This window comes from Bubalus kerabau, chromosome 10 (assembly GCF_029407905.1).
Source record: "Bubalus kerabau isolate K-KA32 ecotype Philippines breed swamp buffalo chromosome 10, PCC_UOA_SB_1v2, whole genome shotgun sequence".
NCBI classification, from domain to species: domain Eukaryota; kingdom Metazoa; phylum Chordata; class Mammalia; order Artiodactyla; family Bovidae; genus Bubalus; species Bubalus kerabau.
Window position 1 is genome coordinate 59,538,552 of NC_073633.1, and position 25,274 is coordinate 59,563,825.

General features: G+C 39.6%; 1 protein-coding gene across 1 annotated transcript in view; it reads left to right on the forward strand.

The window, feature by feature from the left end:
* Window positions 1-4,537: 4,537 nt before the first annotated feature.
* PRTG (protogenin) overlaps window positions 4,538-25,274 on the forward strand; it is a 156,505-nt gene continuing 135,768 nt past the window's right edge. Inside the window, exons 1-2 of the mRNA XM_055537885.1 lie at window positions 4,538-4,846; window positions 7,137-7,439. Coding sequence (XP_055393860.1) covers window positions 4,753-4,846; window positions 7,137-7,439 — 397 coding nt within the window. The 5' untranslated portion in view covers window positions 4,538-4,752. The remainder of the gene's footprint in view (window positions 4,847-7,136; window positions 7,440-25,274) is intronic.

A 25,274-nucleotide genomic window follows, 5' to 3' on the forward strand; every position in this document is an offset into this window, starting at 1 on the left:
AGGGTAAAGAAAGTAATGTAGGTTTAGGGAGAGATCCTACAAAGGCTTAGAGTCAGGACGGTTCAAGTGCTATTGGGCAATCACCAGATGGTTCACTTGGGCATGAATGTCAACTATATTTAGGAAAAAATGGACAGTAAGTTTGTAATGGTAGATTGGGGCCAGATCAGGGGCAATTACGAATAAGGAGTTTGTTGTTTAATGAATATTTGGCATTTTACAGGCCATGAGAGGGAAGTGAAAGGTTTTTGATCAGAAGAAAACCTTGATTACAGACAAATTAATCTAGTAGTCATTGTAGAAATGGGTTGGAGTATGGAAAGATAGGAATATTTGAGAGGAAGTCTCCTGATAGCCCATTCTAATGTGATGTGAGGTACTGAGAGCAGGAACATGGGCAGGATACTGAGTGTAGAACAGATTTTAAAAGGCTTCAGAGAGAAACTTGACAACATGGAGCTCTTGAGTGGGAGTAGATGCTTCAGTTGAATGTTATTTTGTATACTCCCCTTAACATCCAGTCAATTTTGTTCATATCATGAGATGGGAGTGGTCAAATGTCTTGTTGAAATGAAGATGTTTTGCTTTTCCATTTTCCTTGACCTACTCTGATACATTCTTAGCAAACATGGCCTTCTGCTTTGTTATTATCACTGCTTTTACTGTATATTTACAACCTGCTTTTTAAAAATTGTGGTTAGAAAAAACAATGTAAATTTACTCTTGACAATTTTAGGTGTGAAATATAGTATCAACTATATGCACATCATTGTACAACAGATTTCTAGAACTTTTTCACATTGCATAACAAACACTGTAACCATGGAACCTCAACTCTCCACTTTCTCCTCCCTGCAGGCCCTGGCAACCACCATTCTATTTTCTGTTTCTATAAATCTGATTACCTTAAATACCTCATATTAGTGGAATCATGCATTACTTGTCTTTTTGCAGTTGACTTACTTTGCTTAGTGTAACTCCCTCCAGGTTTATCTATATTCTGGAACATGACAGGACTTCATTCTTCTTTTAGGGCTGAATAGTATTTCATAATATGTGTTGTGATATATATATTTTTTTCTTTATTCATTCATCCGTTGATTAACTTTTAGGTTGCTTCCACATCTTGGCTATTATGAATAGTGTCACAATGAAGATAGATGTGCAAGTATCTCTTCAGGATTCTATTTTCAGTTATGTATACCCAGATGTGGGATTGCTGGATCATGTTATAGTTCTATTTCAATTTTTTGAGGAACCTCCACATTGTTTTCCATAGCAGCCATACCATTTTTCAATCCCATGAAGAGTCACCACCACTTTTAAAATAATCATTTCAGAATGTTTCTGATGGCAAACTATTAAGCTCATCAGTGAGTCAGTTCTTAAATCACAGGAAGATCATAGCATGTGATACTCATCCAGGCCCTGGCCAGCTAACCAACATAGTAGGAGCTCAATTCCAGGGGGGAAAAAAGTGAACAACTGCAGACTTTCACTGTGTTTTCCCATTTGCTGTGCTTCACAAGCGTATACAAATGGGCCTATGATTCCACAGAAACAGATAACACTTAGAGGCCAAAGGCCTAGAACATCATTTTGTACAACTCCATAACTTGTTGGGAGAAGTTATGTCATTTTCCCCCCTGAAAGGCTAGGAGTCTTGATTTTATTTAGAGAAACCTGATTTTTTTTTTTTTAACCTACCATCATCAGATTTCAGTTCTTTTTTAACTATATAGACTCTACCCTCTTTGGCCTGAAAATAATTGTGCTTGTTTTAGAATCTGAAAGCAGAATAGGGCTTAGGTAATTGTATTTGTTTGAGATTTTTCCTTCAAAAGGGTATTTGGGACAGTAAACGCCTAGGGTTTCCTCTCTTCCTCAGGCCAGCTTAGGGACCTCCAGTAAGCCAGCAGTGCCGCCATCAGTGTGACCACCAAACACACGGAGCAGACTCTACTGTTAAACCCGAGTACTGCGAAATTAAGCCCGCTCAAAGAGGACACAGATTTGGCACTACTGGGAATATTTACTCACGAAATAATAATAGCAGTTATTTATAGAGCTGTGCACTGCTATCCATGCATCCTATCACAGCACTCCATTGGTATTATATATACATATTGCCACTAAATGGATGAGGTTTGAGAGCATAACTTGCCTACATTAAATTGAAATTTGAACTCTAGTCTGTCAGACACTCAAAACTACACCCTTAGCCACTGCATTGTTACCTACTATGTGCAAGGCACTGTGGTGGAATCTGAGGGGCATTCGAGAACTGGGTAGCAAGTCCTCTGGTAGCTTATGCAGACTACATCATGATATAAGGCAAATATTTTACAGGAAAGAAAGTGTAACTGTCCAAGAAGACATGTACTGTGTTATTTAAAGACACATGCTATAAATTCTGAAGTCCACAAGAATAGAAGGGAAGGGAGGAAGAAGGAGAGGAGAGATGGAAGGAAGGAAGGCAGGAGGGAAAGAAAAAAGTTTAAATTTAAGACATAAAGGATTATATGGTAGAAAGGGCAACAAACAAATCAGAAGACATGGATTTTGGTTTCCAGTTATCACTTACTAATAAATGACTTTGGGTATACTGTAAATTTTATATGATATTGTATAATTACATCATCAGGATAAGTTTATTGCTGCCGAACATGGGACCATAAATATATCAGAAAAGTTTAATTTGGGTTATTTAATCTCATCACATTATGTATCTATATACGTATCACTTATATCATTTCATATTAGATGCAGTGCTGTGATCCTCCCCAGAACAAGTCAAGGTCCAAAGTCATCTTAGGATCAAAGGCTCCTATGATTAATTGAAATGTTAACGAAAGGGCGAAGTAGCAGTTTAAAAAAAAAAGTTCTTCCTTTGCTTTTTAGCTTATCTCTCCCCTCCCCCAATCTTTATTCTTCCGATTTATTCAAAAAGGAGAGCATAAAAGCATCTTGTTAGCAATTCTTATCCAGGAAATATGAGCACTTAGGATCGATTGAAAGGGAACTGGGAGAAAGAGGAGTCAAGAAGAAGGATGTCATACAATAAAAAAATTTAGTTGGTACACAGTTGAGTATCATTTTGTGTGTTATTTATCAGATGTTTAGAACATCCTCGCAAACGTTTCATCACCTCTAAACATTTTCCCTTTCCATAGACCTTTATTCTGATGCTTAGAAATACTTGAAATTCATCTAAATTTTAAGTAAATTTTGGGAGGCAATAGAGCCCAGGGTATTACTGTTTTACATGGAGTTAAGTTGAAATTGTTATGTAGACTGATCCCTATTATATAGTAAGCTTCCGGGGAAGGTTACTCCCAGCAGATGTTCTAAAACTGTTGATCCGCTCCCTGCCTTTTTCCCCTGTAAGGAGGACTTTTGGAATATGCTTTAGCAGTGAATGTGTTGCTGTCCTACTGAAAAAAGCTAGATCTCTGTCAGCAGCTTTCATTAAGGTTAGCTTTTAGCCTGTGCCCTAATCATAGCCGTGGATTTCGTTTTGGATTAGGAAACCCTAATCCACATGTAAATATTCTCCGTGATCCCACACATGGTTAGCAATCCGATTACATTTTTAATGTACCTTTTAACGCCTCTTGTTATCCTTAATTACTTTTAAGAGATGTGAACAAATTCACAACATTTGTGTCTTTCCAAGTCAGTTTAACTTGTAGCCAGGTAGTCTATCCACGCCTAGTCCCACAGACCCAGCTCGGAGAACCTAGACATCTCATCCGGCCTCACCTCTCAGGACAGGGCCTTTTGTGTGCACAGTTCTGACGAATTAAAGAACTTGATTAAGTTGAGAGATAATAAAACATCTCCCCAAACGGCAATTGTTCATTTCAGGGCACTTCTCAGAGATGTTTTTAAGCCAGCGCCGCTTCTGATGGGGACAGGGGGGACAGGAACCGTCCCTAAATGTGGGGGCTGATCTCCCGGAGATGCCTCCAGTGGAGCTGACAAATCTCTGAAGTGGGAAATAGTTTTCCCTCCGCAGGGCCTCGGCGTGTGAGGGATGGAGGGGGATGGGCAGGGGCCATCAGGGAAGAAGTCTCCGGCCTTTCCACGTCTCTCAACACCATCCCTCCGCCACCCCGCCTCCTCCTTCCCCGAATCCTAAACAAGCCCAGGAGTGAAGGGGGGTGGTCTGGGGAGGAAAGAGGGGCCCTGGGTTGGGCCTGGCCCCGGCTGGGAGGCTTGGCCTTTATGGCTCTGTCCTCGACGGTGGTGGGGAAAGCCAGAGGGGGCGGGGAAGCGGGCCTGAGACCCTCAGCCGGGGCTTGACCCCCAGGTGCATTGTCCAGCGAGGCCCGTCCCCTCCCCCCGGGGCCACGACCCGGCCGCCACGGGGCCCCCTCCTAGCGAGCGTCTCCCTCCGCGGCCGCACCGACCTCGCGGTCCTTAGACCAGGGGCCAGATGTAGAAAGTAGTCCCCAGGCCAGCAGCAGCGGCGCTGTCCACTCCACCGCCCCCGCCTCCTCCAGCCGTCGCCTCACTCCGCCCCCGGGCCGGACGCTCGAGCCCCCCGCCTCCTGCGAGCGGGTGTCCGTGCGCCGGCCTCGCGCTCCCGCAGAGAGCAGACACCGGCCGCGCCACGCCACGCCGGTACCCGAGCGGGAAACGCACGCTGCGTGTGTCCAGCCGCCGCGCGAAGAGGGCTCGGAGTTGGGGGCTGGCAGGCGGACAGCTGCAGAGGGACGCCGGGGGAGCATGCCCGCGCAGCCCCGCTGAATGGCGCCTTCCCTGCGACCCCTCGCTCGGCCGCGGCCGCCAGGGATGCTGCTCGGCGCGCTCCTGCTCCTGCCGCTCCTCGGCCGCGTACCAGGTGGGCGCGCTTTCTTCTGCGGCGGTGGGGAGTGAGCGGGCGCGAGCGGGCTGGGGAAGGAGGCAAAGGGGTGCGTGCGTTGGGAGGCGGCGGGGTCCTCTGCGGGAGCGCTGACCCCCGGTCTCTGCCCCCTCCCTGCAGCCAGTCGGAAGCCGCTGGAACGCGAGGTTCGCGCGGGTTCTGCTGGGGCGCGGGCGACAGTGGCCGCCTCTCGCAGCGCCCGCCCCTCCTCGCTGCGCAACCCCGGCCGCGCGCTGGGCGCCGGCGCCCGCTGTCCACTGTCGCCCCTGTCTCTTCGTGCCATTGTCCGCGCTCCGGCCGTGTCCTCGCCTCCGCGCCCAGCCCGGGCACCGCGCGCCCGCCCGCCCGCCTGTCTGCCTGGGCCGCAGCAGCCGCACGTGGCTTTATTTATATTGTTTCCTTAGTGGCAGCCTCGCCGCGCAGGGGGGCGCCGCTTTTCCGCGCGGCTCCCGGGTTTGTAGTGGGGGCTGCCTCACATTTTAGGGCGGGGGAAAAACTAGGTGAACTCAGCGCCCAGGTCAGACCCCTAAGTGCTCCCACTTTGCCGGAACCGGATCGAATGAGGAGGAGACGGGAAGGGTGGCATTGGAAAGAGAAGAGTGGAAGTTTTGTGGCCCATTTGTGCCCCGGAGGGGCAGTCGGGGGGAGGGGCCGGGAAGAAGTGTCCCGAAGCTGAGGAGGAAGGTATCAAAGTAGGATTTACTTCTCATAGCTAGGTATTTGGGGGCAGGATCTGAGATGTGCACGAATGTAAAGATCCCTCCAAACTCCAGGTTAGCCTTGCGCAAACTTGAATGAACTAATTTTTGGCTTTGTGTGTGTGTGTGTGTGTGTGTGTGTGTGTGTCCGGGTTGCTTTATCCCCAAACGGTTAAGAAGTGTAAAGTGGAGGGGGGTGGGCGGGGAGAAGAGGTGTTCAGAAGAATGGGTTCTTTTATTTATTTACAGATTACAAACCCCAGACTTTGGTGTTCTAACCACACCCCTCTTCTCCAGGAGGAGTTAGTTTTCTTTTAGCATGAGAAAAGGATCAAAGTCAGATGTGACTCGGAAACACAACGGGCGCCTTCCGGAGTGGTCCTCGCTGCGCGGGGCTGTTAGGGGCGCTCTTGTCGCCCTGGGCATCCATTAGGAGAAGTCAGCAGCCCGGGCGTGGGAGCGTGACTGGTGTGTGAGGTTTGGAGGACCTGCCTTGATGAGAAACAGATCAGTCTGTAGATTGGTACTGTGAAATCAAGACAATCAGAAGGAATATGAAATGCACACCCACCCCTCCCCGGCCCGACCCTGCTCCAGGGCGCTAATACTCTACTCGGCCCCAGTCAGTATGCAAGACTTTAGTTGACCTTTGCGCTAAATGAAGGAGGTGACAGGGTATTAGTTGGTCATCGGATGCTTTACTTTGGCGGGGACCTGGGCCGATGTGTATACTTAGAATAAAGCCTTTCCTCTGCTCTGATAAAAATGTGTATTGGTTGATTAAGCAATCTCCTCTCCCTATTAGACAGTAAGGACCAATTAGTCACACTTCCCCTCCCCCCCAACAGTTGGTAGTTCTAAAAAAAAAAAAAAAAAATGAAATAGAAGGTTCCTAATCCGATCACCCACTGAGTACAAGCAGCAAGAGTTACCAGCATTTCAGAGTCAACTGTTTGTCCTTTAAATACCTTATCATACTCTGCAGAAATTAAGTAAATGGGTCTCTTTCAAGAAGAGACAGAATCTTTGCTGTTAAAGGGCAGGTATAAAAGTGCAAACTTGTAATTTGTCACAAAAGATAAAACACACTTCCCAAAGGACTAGGTGCCAAGGGTTTCAAAAACTCTTCAAGGGACAAGGAAATAAACTTGCTTGTTCACAGAGTTGGAGTTTTGCTAATGATTTCTTGTAAAATTAGACTTTTACGACTTACTCTGTTCAAGATCTTTTTGACAAGCTTGTAAAAGTAGCAAACAGCTTTTGCTCAAGAGCCTTCCTGATGATTTTGAAACTCTAGCAGGGCACTTGAGAACAGAATTCTTAAAAGGGATGAAAAGTTATTGAAATCTTCCCGAGGCTTTTAGTGTAAGATGTTGTAAAAAGATTTATCTGATTTGTTGAAAAGGTTTGCTGAAACTTAGATTGGTTTATTAAGGTGTTTGTCAGTTAACTAATCTGGTTTGTTAAACTGTGACCCATTACACTCTGAATATGTGTTTTACAATTGTGTTAAGAAATGATTTTACACCTGTAATTCTGGATATGACTTTCCCCCCCCCTTTTCCTCGTAGGAGTATGGTGCTTTAGCGAACTGGTTTTTATAAAAGAACCACAGGATATAACTGTTACAAGAAAGGATCCAGTCGTTTTAGATTGCCAGGCTCATGGAGAAGTTCCTATTAAGGTCACTTGGTTGAAAAATGGAGCCAAAGTGTCTGAAAATAAGCGGATCCAGGTTCTGTCCAACGGCTCTTTATACATCAGTGAGGTGGAAGGCAAGCGAGGAGAGCAGTATGATGAAGGATTTTATCAGTGCTTGGCCATGAACAGACATGGAGCCATTCTTAGTCAAAAAGCTCATCTTACTTTATCAAGTAAGTGCTTAAGTTCTTGATTGTTGTGATGTTTTTCACTGCTACATTTTGATGGTTTTTTGATTTTCATTAATATGCTATCCTGAAAAATCATACATTAGGAATTTTCCTGGAGATAGTTGATGCTAAGGCCTGCAAAAAAATCTGAGGGGAAAATATATATGCATGTATAAATTTGAATGAGTGAGAACAAAAGTCACATTTACGTTTAGAACACCAGAACTTGTAGAGGTGACTTTATATGAATCAACACTTCAAACTCTGAAAAGAGTTGGTGAAAATTTGGTCAACACAACAAAGGTTGTCTAAAATCTCATTTTCAAAATTAATAATTAAATTTTGAAAATCATAAACAGTGTTTTCTGCTTTGTAAATGGTCCTTAAACCCTAAATCTTCCATATAACCCAACCTTTCAGTTCTCTGACTGCTTTAAGATCACCCATGTTGCTTTTTAATTGAAAGAGAGGGCACCGGTCAGTAACTCTCAAGCCTTTGAAGTATTCGTAGGCTTTTCCTGCTGGGAGAGAAAGAGATTAAGGCCATTTCCATATTATGCCTAATGGACTTAAACCAGATCTGCCCACTTTTTCTCAGTTGTCATAAAGTTTGCTGTCTAATGATTTCCTTTGTATTAACAACCCCATCAGATCAACCATTTGTCCAAGTGACCCACTACTTGGTGGTTGCCCTGATAACCGTTGAGTGTAAACGTGGGCCTACGATAGTTAGAGAACTCCTTGTTTTCACTGAAGCTTTCCATCTCTTCAGGTGATCCCACACCCAGTACTCAAGATTACAATAGATGAAATTTAAAACACAACTGTATCTTAAAAACAGTTTTACAGGCATCGTATCCACATGTTTTTGTTAATCCACAAAAGATAGATTTTGCTCTACACCTACAAATTGATCATTTACAAGATGAATACTAGAAGGAGGGAGCTCTTGAGATAAAGTCATAATCTTCAGGAAATGGTTTCTTCAAGTTCTCCACAAGTTGAAATTTAGGAAGCTATTGGTGGGGGTTTCCTAGGTGACTTTATTGTAACAGTCCATATTTATGCCACCTTCATTTTAGTAACTTATTTGCGCAATAATAATTAATAGTAGAAAATAAATTGTAAGCGAAGATCTTTTTGTATTGAAATATGTCAGGAAAGTAGAGACGTTTCCAATTCTAATAAGCCTGAGAGAATGTCTGATAAACTTGCTTCTTCTTTTTTTTTTTTTTTTTGCTGTGATCGTTGGTCAATCATCATTTGTTGCTGTTGTTGTTGAGTAATGGTTTTTCACTACCATATTGTTTTCAGGATAGTGTGCTTTTTATGCCTATGTTTTATTCATTTAAATTTTGTCTAATTGTTCCATAAAGTTGTAATTTTTTTCACCTTTTTGGGTTTGTGGAATCTTGTGTTTTCATGTCCAAAAACTGTAACTTGTATTACTTTGCTAAGGAGAAGGGGCAGGGTGGAAAGGTGGAGGGGGACTGATGGCTCTGAAAGATTTGTCATGACCGCTCTGTATCAGGACCTCTTTAGCAGCCTGCCAATTCTAGGACACTTAGAAATGCTTTGAAAACATGCAGAGCTTTCAGGTTTCATAAATAGTCTCAATAGTTTTAACAATAGTAACTAACAATGTTAGTAACAGTGAAACGAAGGTTTGTATTGGCTTTTGAGTAGCCTTAGGTTTTTATCTTTATAAAAATTATTAATGACAAATATTTTATTAGATGTAAATATTTTGAAGGAGTTGGTGGTGAAGTAGTTTTGATATTTTAAGTATCAAAAAACCTTTCTAGTTAAACTATGTAGAACATTGCTTTGCTATTAAATATCAACTATAGTATGTTATAGGAACCACACTTTTCATATGCACACATCTTATTAACTTGGAGGAGGTACTCTGCTCAGAAAGTGCATTCAGTTATTATAGATTTAAAGTAAGATATGCCTAGTGAGTTTAGATTTTTCATTAAAATATGAAATTTCTTAGAGATTTAAAATTTACGAAGTCAGTTCTGATATCTGAGAAGCAGTGTCCAATGACATTGTAGGCTTGGATGACTTTATCCTGTGTTTAGGGTGAAGATGTAATACATATTAAACAGGAAGAGAATAGGCATTAAGTGGACATTCTGTTTTTTTTTTTTTTTTTTTTTTGAAGGCTGGCTCTCTCCTAGTTATTGATAGCAGCGGGGTGCAAGTATGTTCTTTTTATTTTCTGGTCAAGGGTTTTGTTGCCAAGCATATCATTTAGTTCTGAAGTGTAATAAATATAGCACCTGGAAATCTAAAACTTTAATCGGTGCGAGTTTTAGATTTTTAACACAGGCAATAAAGTCTTGGTTTCTAAACTTAGGAACTAGAAGCTGAAAGTTGCACTCTAGGCAAGAATTCCATTATTCATGTGTAAATTAGGAATTCACAGGGTTAAAAGGTTAGAAACTGGCCAGGATGAGGTTTACCCTTGTGATAAAGAGCAGATGACCCTCATTCATTGGCCGAAGCTTTCATGTAGCTCTTCTGCAAAGTTAGTTATTGCCATGAATTGTTCTTGAGGAATGCAGAAATTCAAATGTGAGCAGGCCTTTCCTTAAGTGTCACTGTGGAGCCTTATCTCCCAGGCACATCAGAGCCTGCTGTGGGGACAAGGTTCCTCCCCTAAGGCCTGGAGGCTTTGCTTTCCTGTTCATCCAAGCACAAAAGAATTTGTCTAACTTAGCTTTTCTAAAGCATCCCATTTTTAAAGGAAAGTATAGGGTTAAAGTAAAATTTAGGTTTTTTTTTTTAAGTTAATCCTTTTTATTGATAGCTATTTTAGCCATTTTACATTTTCATGTAATTAGAATAGAAAAGGGAGTGATGTGGAGGGCTCTTTTTCCAGTTGTATACAATAGTAGGAACAGGAGATTCAACCTTTACCTATAAATTTCAGTATTTTTAACTTTTGGCAGATCAAATTTTCACTTTCATAGGTGCTAAGTCTTCACTATATAAATAATTTAATTTAAATATTTTAGGAGTAAGAAATAATCTATGACATCTTGACATTTCTTACATTCTAAATGTTGAAGTAAGTAAGATAAATTTCATAGAAAAGCATTAGTGTGGTAAAACGGTCTCATATTTCAACAAGTTTAAATTAAGATAAGAGACATTTGAGAGAAGTAAAGGAGGAGGCGGGTTGTGTTCTGTGATGTGTAAAAGACTGGCGGTAAGCTAGTGATTGAACAGGAAGCTGGTTGTTTATTTCCTTTCCATAAAAGGTGGAAATTGAGTCTTAGGATGGAGGGAAAGAGCTGACATAAAGCTGACTTATATTTGCTGGGTTTTTCACGACTGTTCACTTGGGTGTGAAATAAATTTTAAGTGAGCACTTGTAGCTGGAAGACCACTGGAATTATTACAACTTTATGATGGATTTCACCCCCCACCCCAAATTTTGAGATTAGTTTTAGCATCCATAAAACTAATAGCAGTAGTTGTTTTTCTTTAAAAGACTGTAGGTTGTTTTCAATGAATAACATGTTTATCATTTCAGTTTAAGTTCAGATGAAACGACATTTTTTGGTGAGATTAATGAAAAACTGTTCTATGAGTGTGGTTTCTATTTTAAAGAGTAATACATAAATTATCACTCAAAACTGATCTTTGAAATGTGAAGGTAAAATATATTCAAAACATTGGAAGTCTTGTTAGAAAGAAAAGAAGGTGGGTGGTATATTGAAAAGAGAAAGATAAGAACTATGAACCTATTAGCCTAAATTTTGAATTTATTAATCATCCTCGACCCCAGATGGGCAAGAATTTGCTTCATTGACTCTTAGTGAGATTTGTAGATGCTGTAAAAAGGATAACATCTCTTACCTGTGTGCATGTTCACTTCCAATCAAGCTGTTAACAGTTACTTGTCCTAACTCTAGAGTGCTAGCACAAAAGCAAAAATTGTTTGATTTTGGAAAAATAAGACAAACTGAGATATTTAGAGAGCCTAATCTGCCAGCATTGTAGATAAGGTTCAGATGGTGCTTTCTGGGATCCAAGAAAAATCATCTTTAAATAGAAGAGAGGGTGGTATGGTTGAAAAGTACATGTTTAAATTAAAAACTGACCATCCTAAAATTGTCTAAGTTAAGGCAGGGAAGTAAAAGCACATGTAGTTCTACAGGCTTATTTACAATAACACTTGGTTCTTAAAGTCTGTCTGCCTAAAAGGTTTATCAGGTACCTGTAATCTCTGGGTGATGAAACCAGTTTTTCCCACTTTGCACTTGATTATTGAGGATCATTTCTCATTTTCAGAAACCTGTAATACTATCTCACTATTTTTCAAAGTTGTCGGAGTTTTTATTTTTCAGTGAAGCAGAGTTCACTGAGGGATAGAAATATAATTTGCTTTAAGATATATAAATATGTTTGTTTATTTCTGTCAAGCTTCTTAATGGAATTTTGATGGGCATTTGGTATGGCCCTGCTGTGTCAACTAGCTCTGATTATTCTAAAGAAAGGCCCTTACTCTCAGCACTTGTTTGTCTGGGCATTTGTTGTCATTTCCCCTGAATTTAACAGCTGGGCTTATTGATGAAGTCCAGAGCAGTTTAAAAGAATAGCAGAAAACAAATCTCTTAAGCAGCCGTGTTAGGTTGAATGAATATTTCAATTAATAAATGAATGCATTTGAGGTTACTTTTTTTGAAAACTTTTATATTCTTGACTACAGTTTCGAGACATGATTTTTTCTCTCTCATTGGCAGAGGTGCTCAATTAAGGTTATTTACTTTCAGCTTTTAAACTGGCAATTACTATTAATGTGAAAATAATCATGTTAAGTCAAGCATTTTGCTGAGGATTATACTTGCATTTTACAATCATCTGATTATTGATGTTTTAAGAAAAATTCTAAAAATTATACCACAAATATAAGCTTTTTCTTGTCAATCAGGGCTATCTTAGTACTTCTGACAGTTTATGGTGTTCAGACTCTTTATTAAAACATTTTAAAAACTCATCATTTCCTATATATCTTAGTACATAAGAGAGGAAGAAGATATGGTTGTAATCATTGAAGCAGAATTGACAGTTGCCCTAACATGATAATTGGCACAGAGGAAGTTCACAGTCAACAATGGACAATAGTGATGTACAAAAAAGGTAAAACTGTACCAAATTACCTTCAGTGGCTGTAATTCTGAAGCCAAGTGAACTGCTTTGGGGATATGTATTACAGAGGATAAAGGCGTCATCCTCACAAAGGTCTCTGACACTAATCTGACAAATACTTTCCTGACTTTTACATTTCTTGTTTTTTTTTCTTTTTTAAAACCTCTGGTTCTCAGAAACTGCTTTTGATGAGCTTTAAAAGCCAAATTCTTATAGACTGAACAGAAGGTATGAATTAAATTTTTTTTTTTTTTTTTTTTTAGTTTCTAGAGTGTTTGCCTTTTCTGTGTGTATGTGTGTGTGTATTTTATAGCTTTAATATGTGTAATGACTAGATTAATCAAGTAACTATTGGGGAGTGCAATCATTGTTCACGGTCCTGGTTTCAAACTTGTATCCTTGCTGGACTTAATTTTTAGGACTGATGAAAATAAAATTTTCTTTAAAATTTTTGCTTTATGAAACTATAGTAAATCCCTGTTTGGAACAATGTGACATTTAAAAAAAAAAATGATGTTGCTTTATATAGACATCTTTCTCTAAGTAAATCATATTCCTTTGGGATAATCCCCCCAAATGGCCCCCCCCCCTTTTTTTGGTAGTCTTTTTAGTACTACTGAGAATATGATTTAGTAGTATTTAGAATGGATCTTCAATTCCACCAGTATACCAAATATATATATATAGAGAGAGTTAATTGATTACATTTCTCAGGGTTTCTCAGCCTTGGTTCAGTTGAAATTTGGGGCTCAGTAATTCTTCATTGCAGATGCTGACTTGTATAACATAGGATGTGTAGCTTCTAGATACCAGATGCCAATGGCACTGTTTTCTAGCTATGTTGATGAAAGAATGTGTTTTGGGAGGCAAAATCACCCCTGGTGGAGAGCCACTGATGTTTCTGAAAGTAGTGGCAAACTTCAATCCAAGTAATACTTGGTTATTAGTTTTTCTAACTGTTTTTGTCTTAACTTGATATTCAACTTTTCTTGGTGTTAAATTTATTGATTGAAGACTCCTTTCCATCCCTTTTCACACTCAAGAGTATATTGACAACTGCTATTAAGAGTTTATCCTCCTGTAGGTTTATTCATTTTGATTTCAGTTTTTTAGATCTTTTCTTGGGAATATCTAGTCCAAGAGTAAACACAAATTTCATTTAGTCATGTTTATGTAACACTTTTTTTTTCTTAATGTGATGGACACTGTAGTTGAAGAGATGAGAAATCGCCATGTGTGGTAAATGTTAGAGAATGTTAGAGAACATCTTTTGTGAGTGCAGCAGTGAGTGCAAGGGACCTTTTGAAGGAGGTAGCCATTATCTTCATTACCTCCCCCATAGTTTGGATAAGGAGATACCCCTATGTCCAAGGGCAGAGAAGCCCCAGCAAGACCATAGGCACTGGAGCGGCAGCTGCGCAGCACTGGAGCAACTTTGAGGAGATACCCCATGTCTAAGGGCAAAGGAGAAGCCCTAGAAAGATGGTAGGAGGGGCGAAATCACGTTTAGAATCAAACCCCGTACCTGCCAGAGACACTCAGAGGGCTCGAACAAACCTTGTGTGCACCAAGACCCAGAGACAACACACAGACTGAGGCAGAACTGTGTTTGAGTGTCTCCTGTGGCGGTCTGGGTTAGCAGTGGACTGCTGCAGGGGCAGGGGCTCTGGGTGCAGCAGACTTGGGTATGGCTTAAGCCCTCTTGGAGGAGGTCACCATTAACCCCACCACAGAACTGCCAGAACTTACACAGGACTGGGCAAATAGACTCTTAGACGGTACAAACAGAACCTTGTGTGCACCAGGACCCAGGAGAAACGAGCAGTGACCCCACAAGAGACTGACCCAGACTTGCCCGTGAGTGTCTAGGAGTCTCTGGCAGAGGCGTGGGTCAGTGGTGGCCTGCTGCAGTGTCAGGGGCACTGAGTGTAGCAGTGTGTGCATGGGGCCTTTTGAAGGAGGTTGCCTTTATCTTCATTACCTCCACCATAGTTTGGCTCCCAGGTAAATAATAGGGAGGGAACACAGCTCCACCCATCAACAGAAAACCGGATTAAAGATTTACTGAGCATGGCCCTGCCTATCAGAACAAGACCCAGTTTCCCCCTCAGTCAGTCTCTCCCATCAGGAAGCTTCCATAAGCCTCTTATCCTTTTCCATCAGAGGGCAGACAGGCCGAAAACCACAATCACAGAAAACTAACCAATCTGATCAAATGGACCACAGCCTTGTCTAACTGAATGAAACTGAGCCATGCCTTATAAGGCCACCCAAGATGGACGGGTCATGGTGGAGAGTTCTGACATAATGTGGTCCATTGGAGAAGGGAATGGCAAACCACTTCAGTATTCTTGCCTTGAGAACCCCAGGTACAGTATGAAAAGGCAAAAAGATAGGACACTGAAAGATGAACTCCCTAGGTCGGTAGGTGCCCACTATGCTACTGGAGAAGAGTGGAAAAATAACTCCAGAAAGAATGAAGAAACAGAGCCAAAGCAAAAATAACACCCAGTTGTGGCTGTGATGGGTGGTGGAAGTAAAGTCCAGCTGTAAAGAGCAATATTGCTTAGGTCCATGAATCAAGGCAAATTGGAAGTGGTCAGACAGGAGATGGCAAGAGTGAATGTCGACATTTTAGATATCAGTGAACTAAAATGGACTGGAATGGATGAATTTAACTCAGATGACCATTACATCTACTACTGTGGGCAAGAATCCCTTAGAAGAAATGGAGTAGCCATCATAGTCAACAAAAGAGTCCAAAATTCTATACTTGGATGCAATCTCAAAAATGACAGAATGATCTCATTTGTTTCCAAGGCAAACCATTCAGTATCACAGTAATCCAAGTCTGTGCCCCCCCCCAGTAATGCTGAAGTAGCTGAACAGTTCTATAGCTCAGTTGGTAAAGAATCCGCCTGCAATGCAAGAGACCCGAGTTTGATTCCTGGGTCAGGATGATCCCCTGGAGAAGGGAAAGGCTACCCACTCCAGTATGCTGTCCTAGAGAATTCCATGGACAGTCCATGGGGTCACAAAGAGTCGGACATGACTGAGCCACTTTCACTTTCAAATGAAGACCTACAAGACCTTCTAGAACTAACATCCAAAAAAGATGTCCTCTTCATTATAGGGGATTAGAATGCAAAAGTAGGAAGCCAAGAGGTACATGGAGTAATGGGCAAATTTGGCCTTGGAATACAAAACAAAGCAGGTCAAAGGCTAACAGAGTTTTGCCAAGAGAATGCACTGGTCATAGCAAGCACCCTCTTCCAACAACACAAGAGAAGACGTTACACATGTACATGACCAAATGGTCAGTACTGAAATCAAATTGATTATATTCTTTGCAGCCAAAGATGGAGAAGCTCGATATAGTCAGCAAAAACAAGAGTGGGAGCCGACTGTGGCTCAGATCATGAGCTCCTTATTGCCAAATTCAGACTTAAACTGAAGAAAGTAGGGAAAACCACTGGACCAATCAGGTATGACCTAAATCAAATCCTTTACATTTATACAGTAAAAGTGAGAAATAGATTCAAGGGACTAGATCTGATAGACAGAGTACCTGATGAACTATGGACAGGCGTCCATGACATTGTACAGGAGGCAGGGATCAAGACCACCCCCAAGAAAAAGAAATGCAAAAAGGCAAAATGGTTGTCTGAGGAAGCCTTACAAATAGCTGAGAAAAAAAGAGAAGCTAAAAGCAAAGGAGAAAAGGAAAGATATACCCATCTGAATGCAGAGTTTCAAAGAATAGCGAAGAGAGATAAGAAAACCTTCCTCAGTGATCAGTGCAAAGAAATAGAGGAAAACAATAGAATGGGAAAGACTATAGATCTCTTCAAGAAAATTAGAGATACCAAGGGAACATTTCATGCAAAGTTGGGCTCGATAAAGGACAGAAATGGTATGGACCTTACAGCAGCAGAAGATTCTAAGAAGAGGTGGCAAGAATGCACAAAACTGTACAAAACAGATCTTGACCTGGATAAGCATGATGGTGTGATCACTCACCCAGACCCAGACAGCCTGGAATGTAAAGTCAAGTGGACCTTAGGAATCATCATTATGAACAAAGGTAGTGGAGGTGATGGAATTCCAGGTGAGCTACTTCAAATCCTAAAAGATGATGTTGTGTAAGTGCAGCATTCAATATGTCAGCACATCTGGACAACTCAGCTGTGGCCAGAGGACTGGAAAAGGTCAGTTTTCATTGCAATCCCAAAGAAAGGCAGTGCCAAAGAATGTTCAGGCTACTGCACAATTGCACTCATCTCATATGCTAGCAAAGTAATGCTCAAAATTCTCCAAGCCAGGCTTCAATGGTACATAAACCATGAACTTCCAGATGTTCAAGTTGGATTTAGAAATGACAGAGGAACCAGATCAAATTACCAACATCCACTGGATCATCAAAAAAGCAAGAGAGTTCCAGAAAAACATCTGCTTTATTGTCTATGCCAAAGCCTTTGACTGTGTGGGTCACAACAAACTGTGGAAAATTCCTAAAGAGATGGGAATACCAGACCACCTGACCTGCTTTTTAAGAAATCTGTATGCAGGTCAAGAAACAACAGTTAGAACTGAACATGGAACAACAGACTGGTTCCAAACTGGGAAAGGAGTACATTAAGGCTGTATATTGTCACCCTGCTTATTTCTATGCAGAGTACGTCATGTGAAATGCCAGGCTGGATGAAGCCCAAGGTGGAATCAGGATTGTCAGGAGAAATATCAATAATCTCAGATACACAGATGACACCACCATTATGGCAGAAAGCGAAAAAGAACTAAAGATCCTCTTGATGAAAGAGGAGAGTGAAAAAGTTGGCTTAAAACTCAACATTCAGAAAACGAAGATCATGGCATCCAGTCCCATCACTTCATGGCAAATAGATGGAGAAACAGTGGAAACAGTGAGAGACTTTATTTTCTTGGGCTCCAGAATCACTGCAGATGGTGACTGCAGCCATGAAATAAAAAGACACTTGCTTCTTGGAAGAAAAGCATGACCAACCCAGACAGCATATTAAATAGCAGAGACATTACTTAACCAGCAAAGGTCCGTTTAGTCAAAACAATGGTTTTTCCATTAGTCATGTATGGATGTGAGAGTTGGACTATAAAGAAAGCTGAGCACCGAAGAATTGATGCTTTTGAACTGTGGTGTTGAAGAAGACTCTTGAGAGTCCCTTGTACTGCAAGGAGATCCAACAAGTCTATCCTATGGGAAATCAGTCCTGAATATTCATTGGAAGGACTGATGCTGAAGCTGAAACGACAATACTTGGCCCCCTGATGTGAAGAGCTGACTGATTTGAAAGGACCCTGATGCTGGGAAAGATTGAAGGCGGGAGGAGAAGGGGACAACAGAGGATGAGATGGTTGAATGGCATCAGTGACATGATGGAGATGGGTTTGAGTAGGCTCTGGGAGTTGGTGATGAACAGGGAGGCCTGGTGTGCTGCAGTCCATGGGGTCTCAAAGAGTCACACACAACTGAGTGACTGAACTGAACTGAACATGATGATAAGTAAAACTGTATGAGGTTAACAACCATAGAATAACATTTGCTGTGTAGTAGGTGGTTCATTGGGTAAATTGTTAACAGAAGTCTTTTCAACTCATTCATTGGTACCATAGACTTATTTTGGGCAGAAGTAATTTAACTTTTATAGATAATAATGTGAAGATGGTAGAATCTTCTGAGGGTATCAAAGGGTTATTAAAAGAAAAAGAATTAGACAATATAATATTTAACTAGTACACAGAAAGTCACATGGAAATTTTTGAGTGATTGTTATTGAAATATTTGTTTTATGTTATTTTTTAAAAACTTTTTATTTTGTATTGGGGTTAGCCGATTAACAATGTTGTGATAGTTTCAGGTGAACAGTGAACGGACTCCACCATATATATACATGTATCCATTCTCCCCCAGACTTCCCTTTCATCCAGCCTTCCACATAAGATTGAGCAGAATCCATCTTCTGTACAGTAGGTACTTGTTGGTCATCCATTTTGAAATATTTGTTTTACATTACTTAGTAGCAGTGGGCAGGGATTTCGTAGTTTTTAATCTTCTGCAGGATATTACTCTTTGTGTATGCCTCAGTTTTGGTTAAGCTGTTTATGCTAGTAAAAGTTATGATTATTGCTACATGGAGTTAATCACCCATAGGGGCCAGTAGCTACTGGTGACTCGGAGATAGACGAAGAAGGAACCAGAATATTTTAAAGTTGCTCTAGTGCTGAGCAAGGGTGGTTAAATGTTTTTGGTACCGTGTGTTCTATGCCAAAAATGTACTTGGAGTGGAACAAATCACTAATTAGTTCAAAATAGAAGAATGCACATTTTCATTATATTTGAGGAAAATAGTATTTGGGTCAAAGCAGAATTTTAATATTGTTGAGTTCTTATTTTCCTGTCCTTGTAGTCATTCATAAAGAGGTGATGGAGTTGACAGTTTCCAATAGCTGGTAAATGCTCTTAGCGTTGCTGTGTTTTTTATTCAGTTACTGGGAGGGGTGAGGTGGGAAGGCAGGAAGATTGATAGAAAGGCAGAAGAGCCAAACATTAATGCCTTCTCCGTTATTGGTGACGTACACAACTTTAGACAAATCACTTTATCATTCTGATCATTGTCAGATCTTGGACAGATACTTGTCTTATCTATAAAAATAGGTATCTGCGGAGAAAAAGGAGGGATGGATATTGAGCAACACAGTGCCCTTAGTTTTGTAATTCTGTTATAATTCTAAGTAAATGGCCAAGAGATTATGTTTTTGTAAGGCTGAGTCCGGTGACATTGCAAGAGAACAATTGAGTCATGGAGAAAAAATTAAAGTAGCTTGTCAGTTATTTGGTACTTTTAAGAATTCATACTCTTGCCATAGACCTTGGGAAGATCTGATTTTGGAGAGGGGAAGCCTTTAAGCAGTACTGATCATTTGAACTAGTATTATTTTTAGGAGTCTAGAAAAGTAGATTACCTTGCCTGAGATTGGACAGTTCAGAATAGTTGTGCTGCTTTGAAGGCTGACATAGTGTAAGAGAGGTATAACTTTACAAATATGTGTCTGGCTCTGCCAGTAATTAATAGTGTATTCTAATGTTTATTGACTCGGTGTTTGAAAAAAGTAGTACCGATTTCATCTTAAGAGAGTTTTGCTAGTGTTATTAGTGTTTTAATAGAAATAGATTATACTGGCTTCCTGCTGTGACCACCAATTCCTGTTAAGAATGATAAGGTTTAATTTTTCCCCCAGCTTTCAAACTGAATTAGCTTGAATCCCTCTGATTGGACTTAAAGTAATTTCGATTAAAGTATTGACCTCAAACTGGACAGATAACAAGAAAAAATGCTTTGATGTTGGTATTGCATTTTGGTAGTTCTTTTTTAAAGGGAGATCACTAATTTTCTTGAATAATTTTACCAGCTAAAAGTGTTCACTATTTTCTTAAAAAGAATTCATTTTTATATGTTTAAGAAAGCTGTATTTTCATGCTCTGACTTAGTAATAAGTTTAATATAATTTTAATTGAGGAAGCAGCTTCATTCAGTAAAGCAGTAAGGTTACCAAAGTTTCACCAAAAGGATTATTAAAATTATCCTAATGATGGAGTAATGTTTCTTCAAAGCCTGTTAGTATCTTTACCTGGATGATTTACCACATTTTTAGAACTAATAACACTTGAAAGAAAATATACAGACAGAAGAAACTTTGTGAAATTTGAATCTATCAAATGTCAACTCGGAAGTTCTAATATTAAGGGAGAGAATTTTACTGCTTAGCAGGTGGAATAATGAGAAAATATAAGTGGATTCACAGTTGGTCAGTAGAAAGGTTATCAGTTTCTTATCATACTTGAATCGACTCTGCCATTCTTTTTTTTTCCCTAATTGAGGAATAGTTAATGTAGAATATTACATAAGTTGTATGTGTACAATATAGTGATTCACAAATTTTAAAGGTTATACTCCATTTATATAAAATACTGGCTTTATTCCTTGTGTTTGCAATATATATTGCAGATTGTTTATTTTACACTTAGTGGTTTGTACCTCTTAATCTCTTAGCACTATTTTACCACTCCCTGCTTCCCTCTCCCCACCCACCCACTGGTAATCACTAATTCTCCATAAGATCATTTCCTTTTATTATAGTCACTAGTTTATCGTAGTTTTTAGATTCCACGTATAAGTGATATCATACAATATTTGTCTTTCTCTGACTTATTTCACTTAGCAAAATATTCTCCAAATCCATCTGTGTTGTTGCAAATGGCAAAATTTCATTCTTTTTTATGGATGAGTAGAATTGCATTGTGTGTATGTGTGTGTATACCACATATCCAATTGGACTCTTCATCTGTTGGCAGACACTTATGTTGCCGCCATATCTTGTAAATAATGCTGCTATCAACATATATATATGTACACACATATACATACCAGGGATGGAATTGCTGGGTCATATGGTAGTTCTTAAAACTCAACATTCAGAAAACAAAGATCTGGTCCCATCACTTCATGGGAAATAGATGGGGAAACAGTGGAAACAGTGTCAGACTTTATTTTTTGGGGCTCCAAAATCACTACAGATGGTGACTGCAGCCATGAAATTAAAAGACGTTTACTCCTTGGAAGAAAAGTTATGGCCAACCTAGATAGCATATTAAAAAGCAGAGACATTACTTTGCCAACAAAGGTTCGTCTAATCAAGGCTATGGTTTTTCCTGTGGTCATGTATGGATGTGAGAGTTGGACTGTGAAGAAGGCTGAGCGCCGAAGAATTGATGCTTTTGAACTGTGGTGTTGGAGAAGACTCTTGAGAGTCCCTTGGACTGCAAGGAGATCCAACCAGTCCATTCTGAAGGAGATCGGCCCTGGGATTTCTTTGGAAGGAATGATGCTAAAGCTGAAACTCCAGTACTTTGGGCACCTCATGCGAAGAGTTGACTCATTGGAAAAGACTGTGATGCTGGGAGGGATTGGGGGCAAGAGGAGAAGGGGACGACAGAGGATGAGATGGCTGGATGGCATCATTGACTCAGTGGATGTGAGTCTGAGTGAACTCCGGGAGTTGGTGATGGACAGGGAGGCCTGGCGTGATGCGATTCATGGGGTCGCAAAGAGTTGGACACGACTGAGCGACTGAACTAAACTGAACTGATGATAGTTGTTTTTAGTTTTTTGAGAAAACACCTTACTGTTTTCCAATTTACAGTTACACCAACAGTGTGCACAGGTTCTCTTTTCTCCACATCATCTCCAACATTGTTATTTTTGTTGGTTTTGATGATAGCCATTTTTACAGGTGGGTGGTGATAGCTCATTGTGGTTTTAATTTGTATTTCTCTGATGATTAACAATACTGAGCATCTTTTCATGTGCCTATAGGCCATCTGTATGTCTTCTTTGGAAAAATGTCTATTCAGGTATTTTGCCATTTTTAAAATCAGGTTGTTTGTATTTTTTATATTAAGTTGTATGAGCTATTTATATATTTTGGATATTAACCTTTATTGGTAATACCATTTGCAAATATTTTCTGCCATTCAGTAGGTTGTCTCTTCGTTTTGTCAGTGGTTTCCTTTGCTGCTCAGAAGCTTTTAAGTTTAATTAGGTCGCATTTGTTTATTTTTGCTTTTATTTCCTTTGCTTTAGGAGACAGATCCAAAAAAACATTGCTACAATTTATGTCAGAGTGTTCTGCCTGTGTTCTATGCTAGGAGTTTATGGTTTCTGCTCTGCCATTCTTTATCAGAACAGAAAGAAAGTGACTAATCAAAGATTTTTTTCCTGTTAGACAACTTTCAAAAGGGGATGACATTTTTAGAAAATAAAATAAAAGACATAGAAAATGCATTATTATTTTCCACTGATCTCCAAACTTTTGAAGACTTGTTTAGATACTAGCTATGAACATTTTAAAGAGAGAACCTTAAGATCCCATAAAACTTATACTACAGTCAGTAGTGAGTCCTTGCTTCCTAATTTGACTTGCAGTATCATTCTGCCTTTCTCTAACATGAGTAAGGATCATAATTTGTAGTCTTAGACATTTCCATTTTGCAAATAATAAATATAAAGCTGGAAGGAGGTAACTGCTTTGTCCAAGGACACAGCTACTAGATCTGAGAGCAGAGCTCAGGCTTGCTAATGTGTGAAAGTGTGTCTTACTGTATTCACATATATCTCATCAAGTGCAGAATATAGAAAAGTGAATGATAGTGGAACTGAGCCTGAAGTTAAAGATAATTTCTTAATATTTATATTAAAATTATTTTATCATTGTGCAGCTTACCCTTTACTGTACTTATATGAGGTATTGTTTTTGTTGGTGCAGTGAATCGGTTAATTTGAAATAAAATCACTATTATATTTCATTTATAAATTGTGCTTATATTTTTATCAGTCCTGTGGCACTTTACGGAACTTCTTTCTTGTGGATAATGTCTATGTAGGGATATTGAGCTCTCGTCCTTTTAGAGGCTCAGCATTTGTTGATACATCTGTCCAAATGGAAGTTTGATTGAAGCAGTGATTTTCAGTGTGTCTTTGAAGAACCTCCAGTGGACTGAAACACTTTTGTAATCAAAAGGTTGAGGGTTTTTTTTTTTTAAACGAAAACTACTTTCGTTTATTGGCCCCAGTGCCACACAGCTTGTGGGATCTTAGTTCCTTAAACTGTGTGGGATTGGACTCGGACCCTCAGCAGTGAAAGTGCAGTGGTAACTACTGGGCCACCAGGGAACTCCCCAAAAGGTTGGATTTTAAATAAATGATCTAGCATGTGTCATTATCTTATGGGAAGAGAGACATAGTGATAATCTATATCTAGCATGGAAATGGATTTATAATAAGATTTTTATTGAGATAGAATTAGCATACCACAAAGTTCACCCTGGTAAAGTGTACAAGTCAGTAGGTGTTTGTGCATCTGTCACCACTATCAGATTCTAGATTATATCCAGAAAGAAAATCCACACCTCCCGATTCTCCCCTCCCCTATTGCTGAAACAACTAATCCTGTTTCTGTCTCTGCAGATTTGCCTCTTCTGGATATATTATAAAAATAGGATCATACAGTATGTGGACTTCTGTGTCTTGCTTCTTCTAACCAACTAGCCATATGTTTTCAAGGTTGCTCCATGTATTAGCATGCATCAGTACTTCATTCCTTTTGGGGGGCTGTTTAAGATTCTTTTGTGTGACATACCACATTTTATTTATCTAGCCATCTGCTGATGGTCACTTGGATTATTTATATCTTTAGGCAATCTTGAATAATTCTGCAGTGGACATTAGCACATAAGTAATTGTTTTCTGCGTCCCTCTTTTCAATTCTTTTGGGCACGTACCTTGCAATGTCATCTGAAAATTCTACATTTAACTTTTTGAGGAGACACTGCACATCTTTTATGTGCTTATTGGCCATTTGCATATTTTCTTTGAAGAAATTTCTATTCAAATTCTTTGCTCATTTTAAAAAATTGGGTTATTGATCTTTCTGTTGTTGAGTTGTAGGAGTTCTTTATATATCTTGGACATTAAACCCTTGTAAATTACCTGATTCACAAATATTTTCTCCAGTTCTGTATTTTTGTCATTTCACTTTCTTGTTAATATCCTTTGATACTCAAAAGTTTATAATTTTGATGAGGTCCAGTTGATTTTTTTCTTTTGTTGCTTGTGCTTTTGGTGTTATATCTAAGAATCCATTACCAAATCCAGTGGTAGGAGTCCAGCTTCACACTTTTGCATTTGGAAATCCAGTTGTCCTGGCACCACTTGTTGAAGAGACTGTTGATTCCCTCTTGAATGAACTTGGCATCCTTGTTGAAATCAATTTGCCATAGATATATAGGGTTTGTTTCCAAACTCTCAATTCTATTCCATTGGCCTATATCCCTGCCTTTATAGAACCATGCTATTTTGATTATTGTGGCTTTCCAAAGTTTTTAAATCAGGAAATGTGAGTCATTCAACTTTGTTGTTCTTTTCCTAAGACTGTTTTGGCTATTCATGGCTCTTTACAATTCCATATGAATTTTAGGATTGGCTTTTCCATTTCTAAATAAAAGAATGTGGAGTTTAGATATGGATTGCACTAAATCTATAGATGGCTTTGGGTAGTATTGATATTTTAATATTAAGTCTTCCAGTTCATAAGCAGTGTATCTTTCCATTTATTTCTGTCTTTATTTTCTTCCTGCAATATTTTACAGTTTTCAGTGTACAAATATTTCATCTTTTGGTGAACTTTATTTCTCACTATTTTATTCTTTTAGATGCTCTTGTAAATGAAATAGTTTATTATGGGTGTATATACACACGATGGCTTTTTATGTGTCATCTTGTACCCTGAAACTCTTCTGAATTCACTTATTAGCTTTAGTAGTTTTCTTACAGATTCTTTGAAATCATATATAATCATATCATCTGTGAATGATATAGGTTTACTTATTTTTCTCCATTGTATTCCTTTTATATCTTTTTATTATATAATTGCTCTGGCTAGAACTTCTATATTGAATAAGTTCTCCTTCCAGTTATCAAAACAGAAATATGGCTATTACTACTGCAAGGACTGCAGCATATTATGGGAAAGTGCTTATGTGTGGTATCTACAGCGTTCTTACAAGGTTTACTTCAAGCA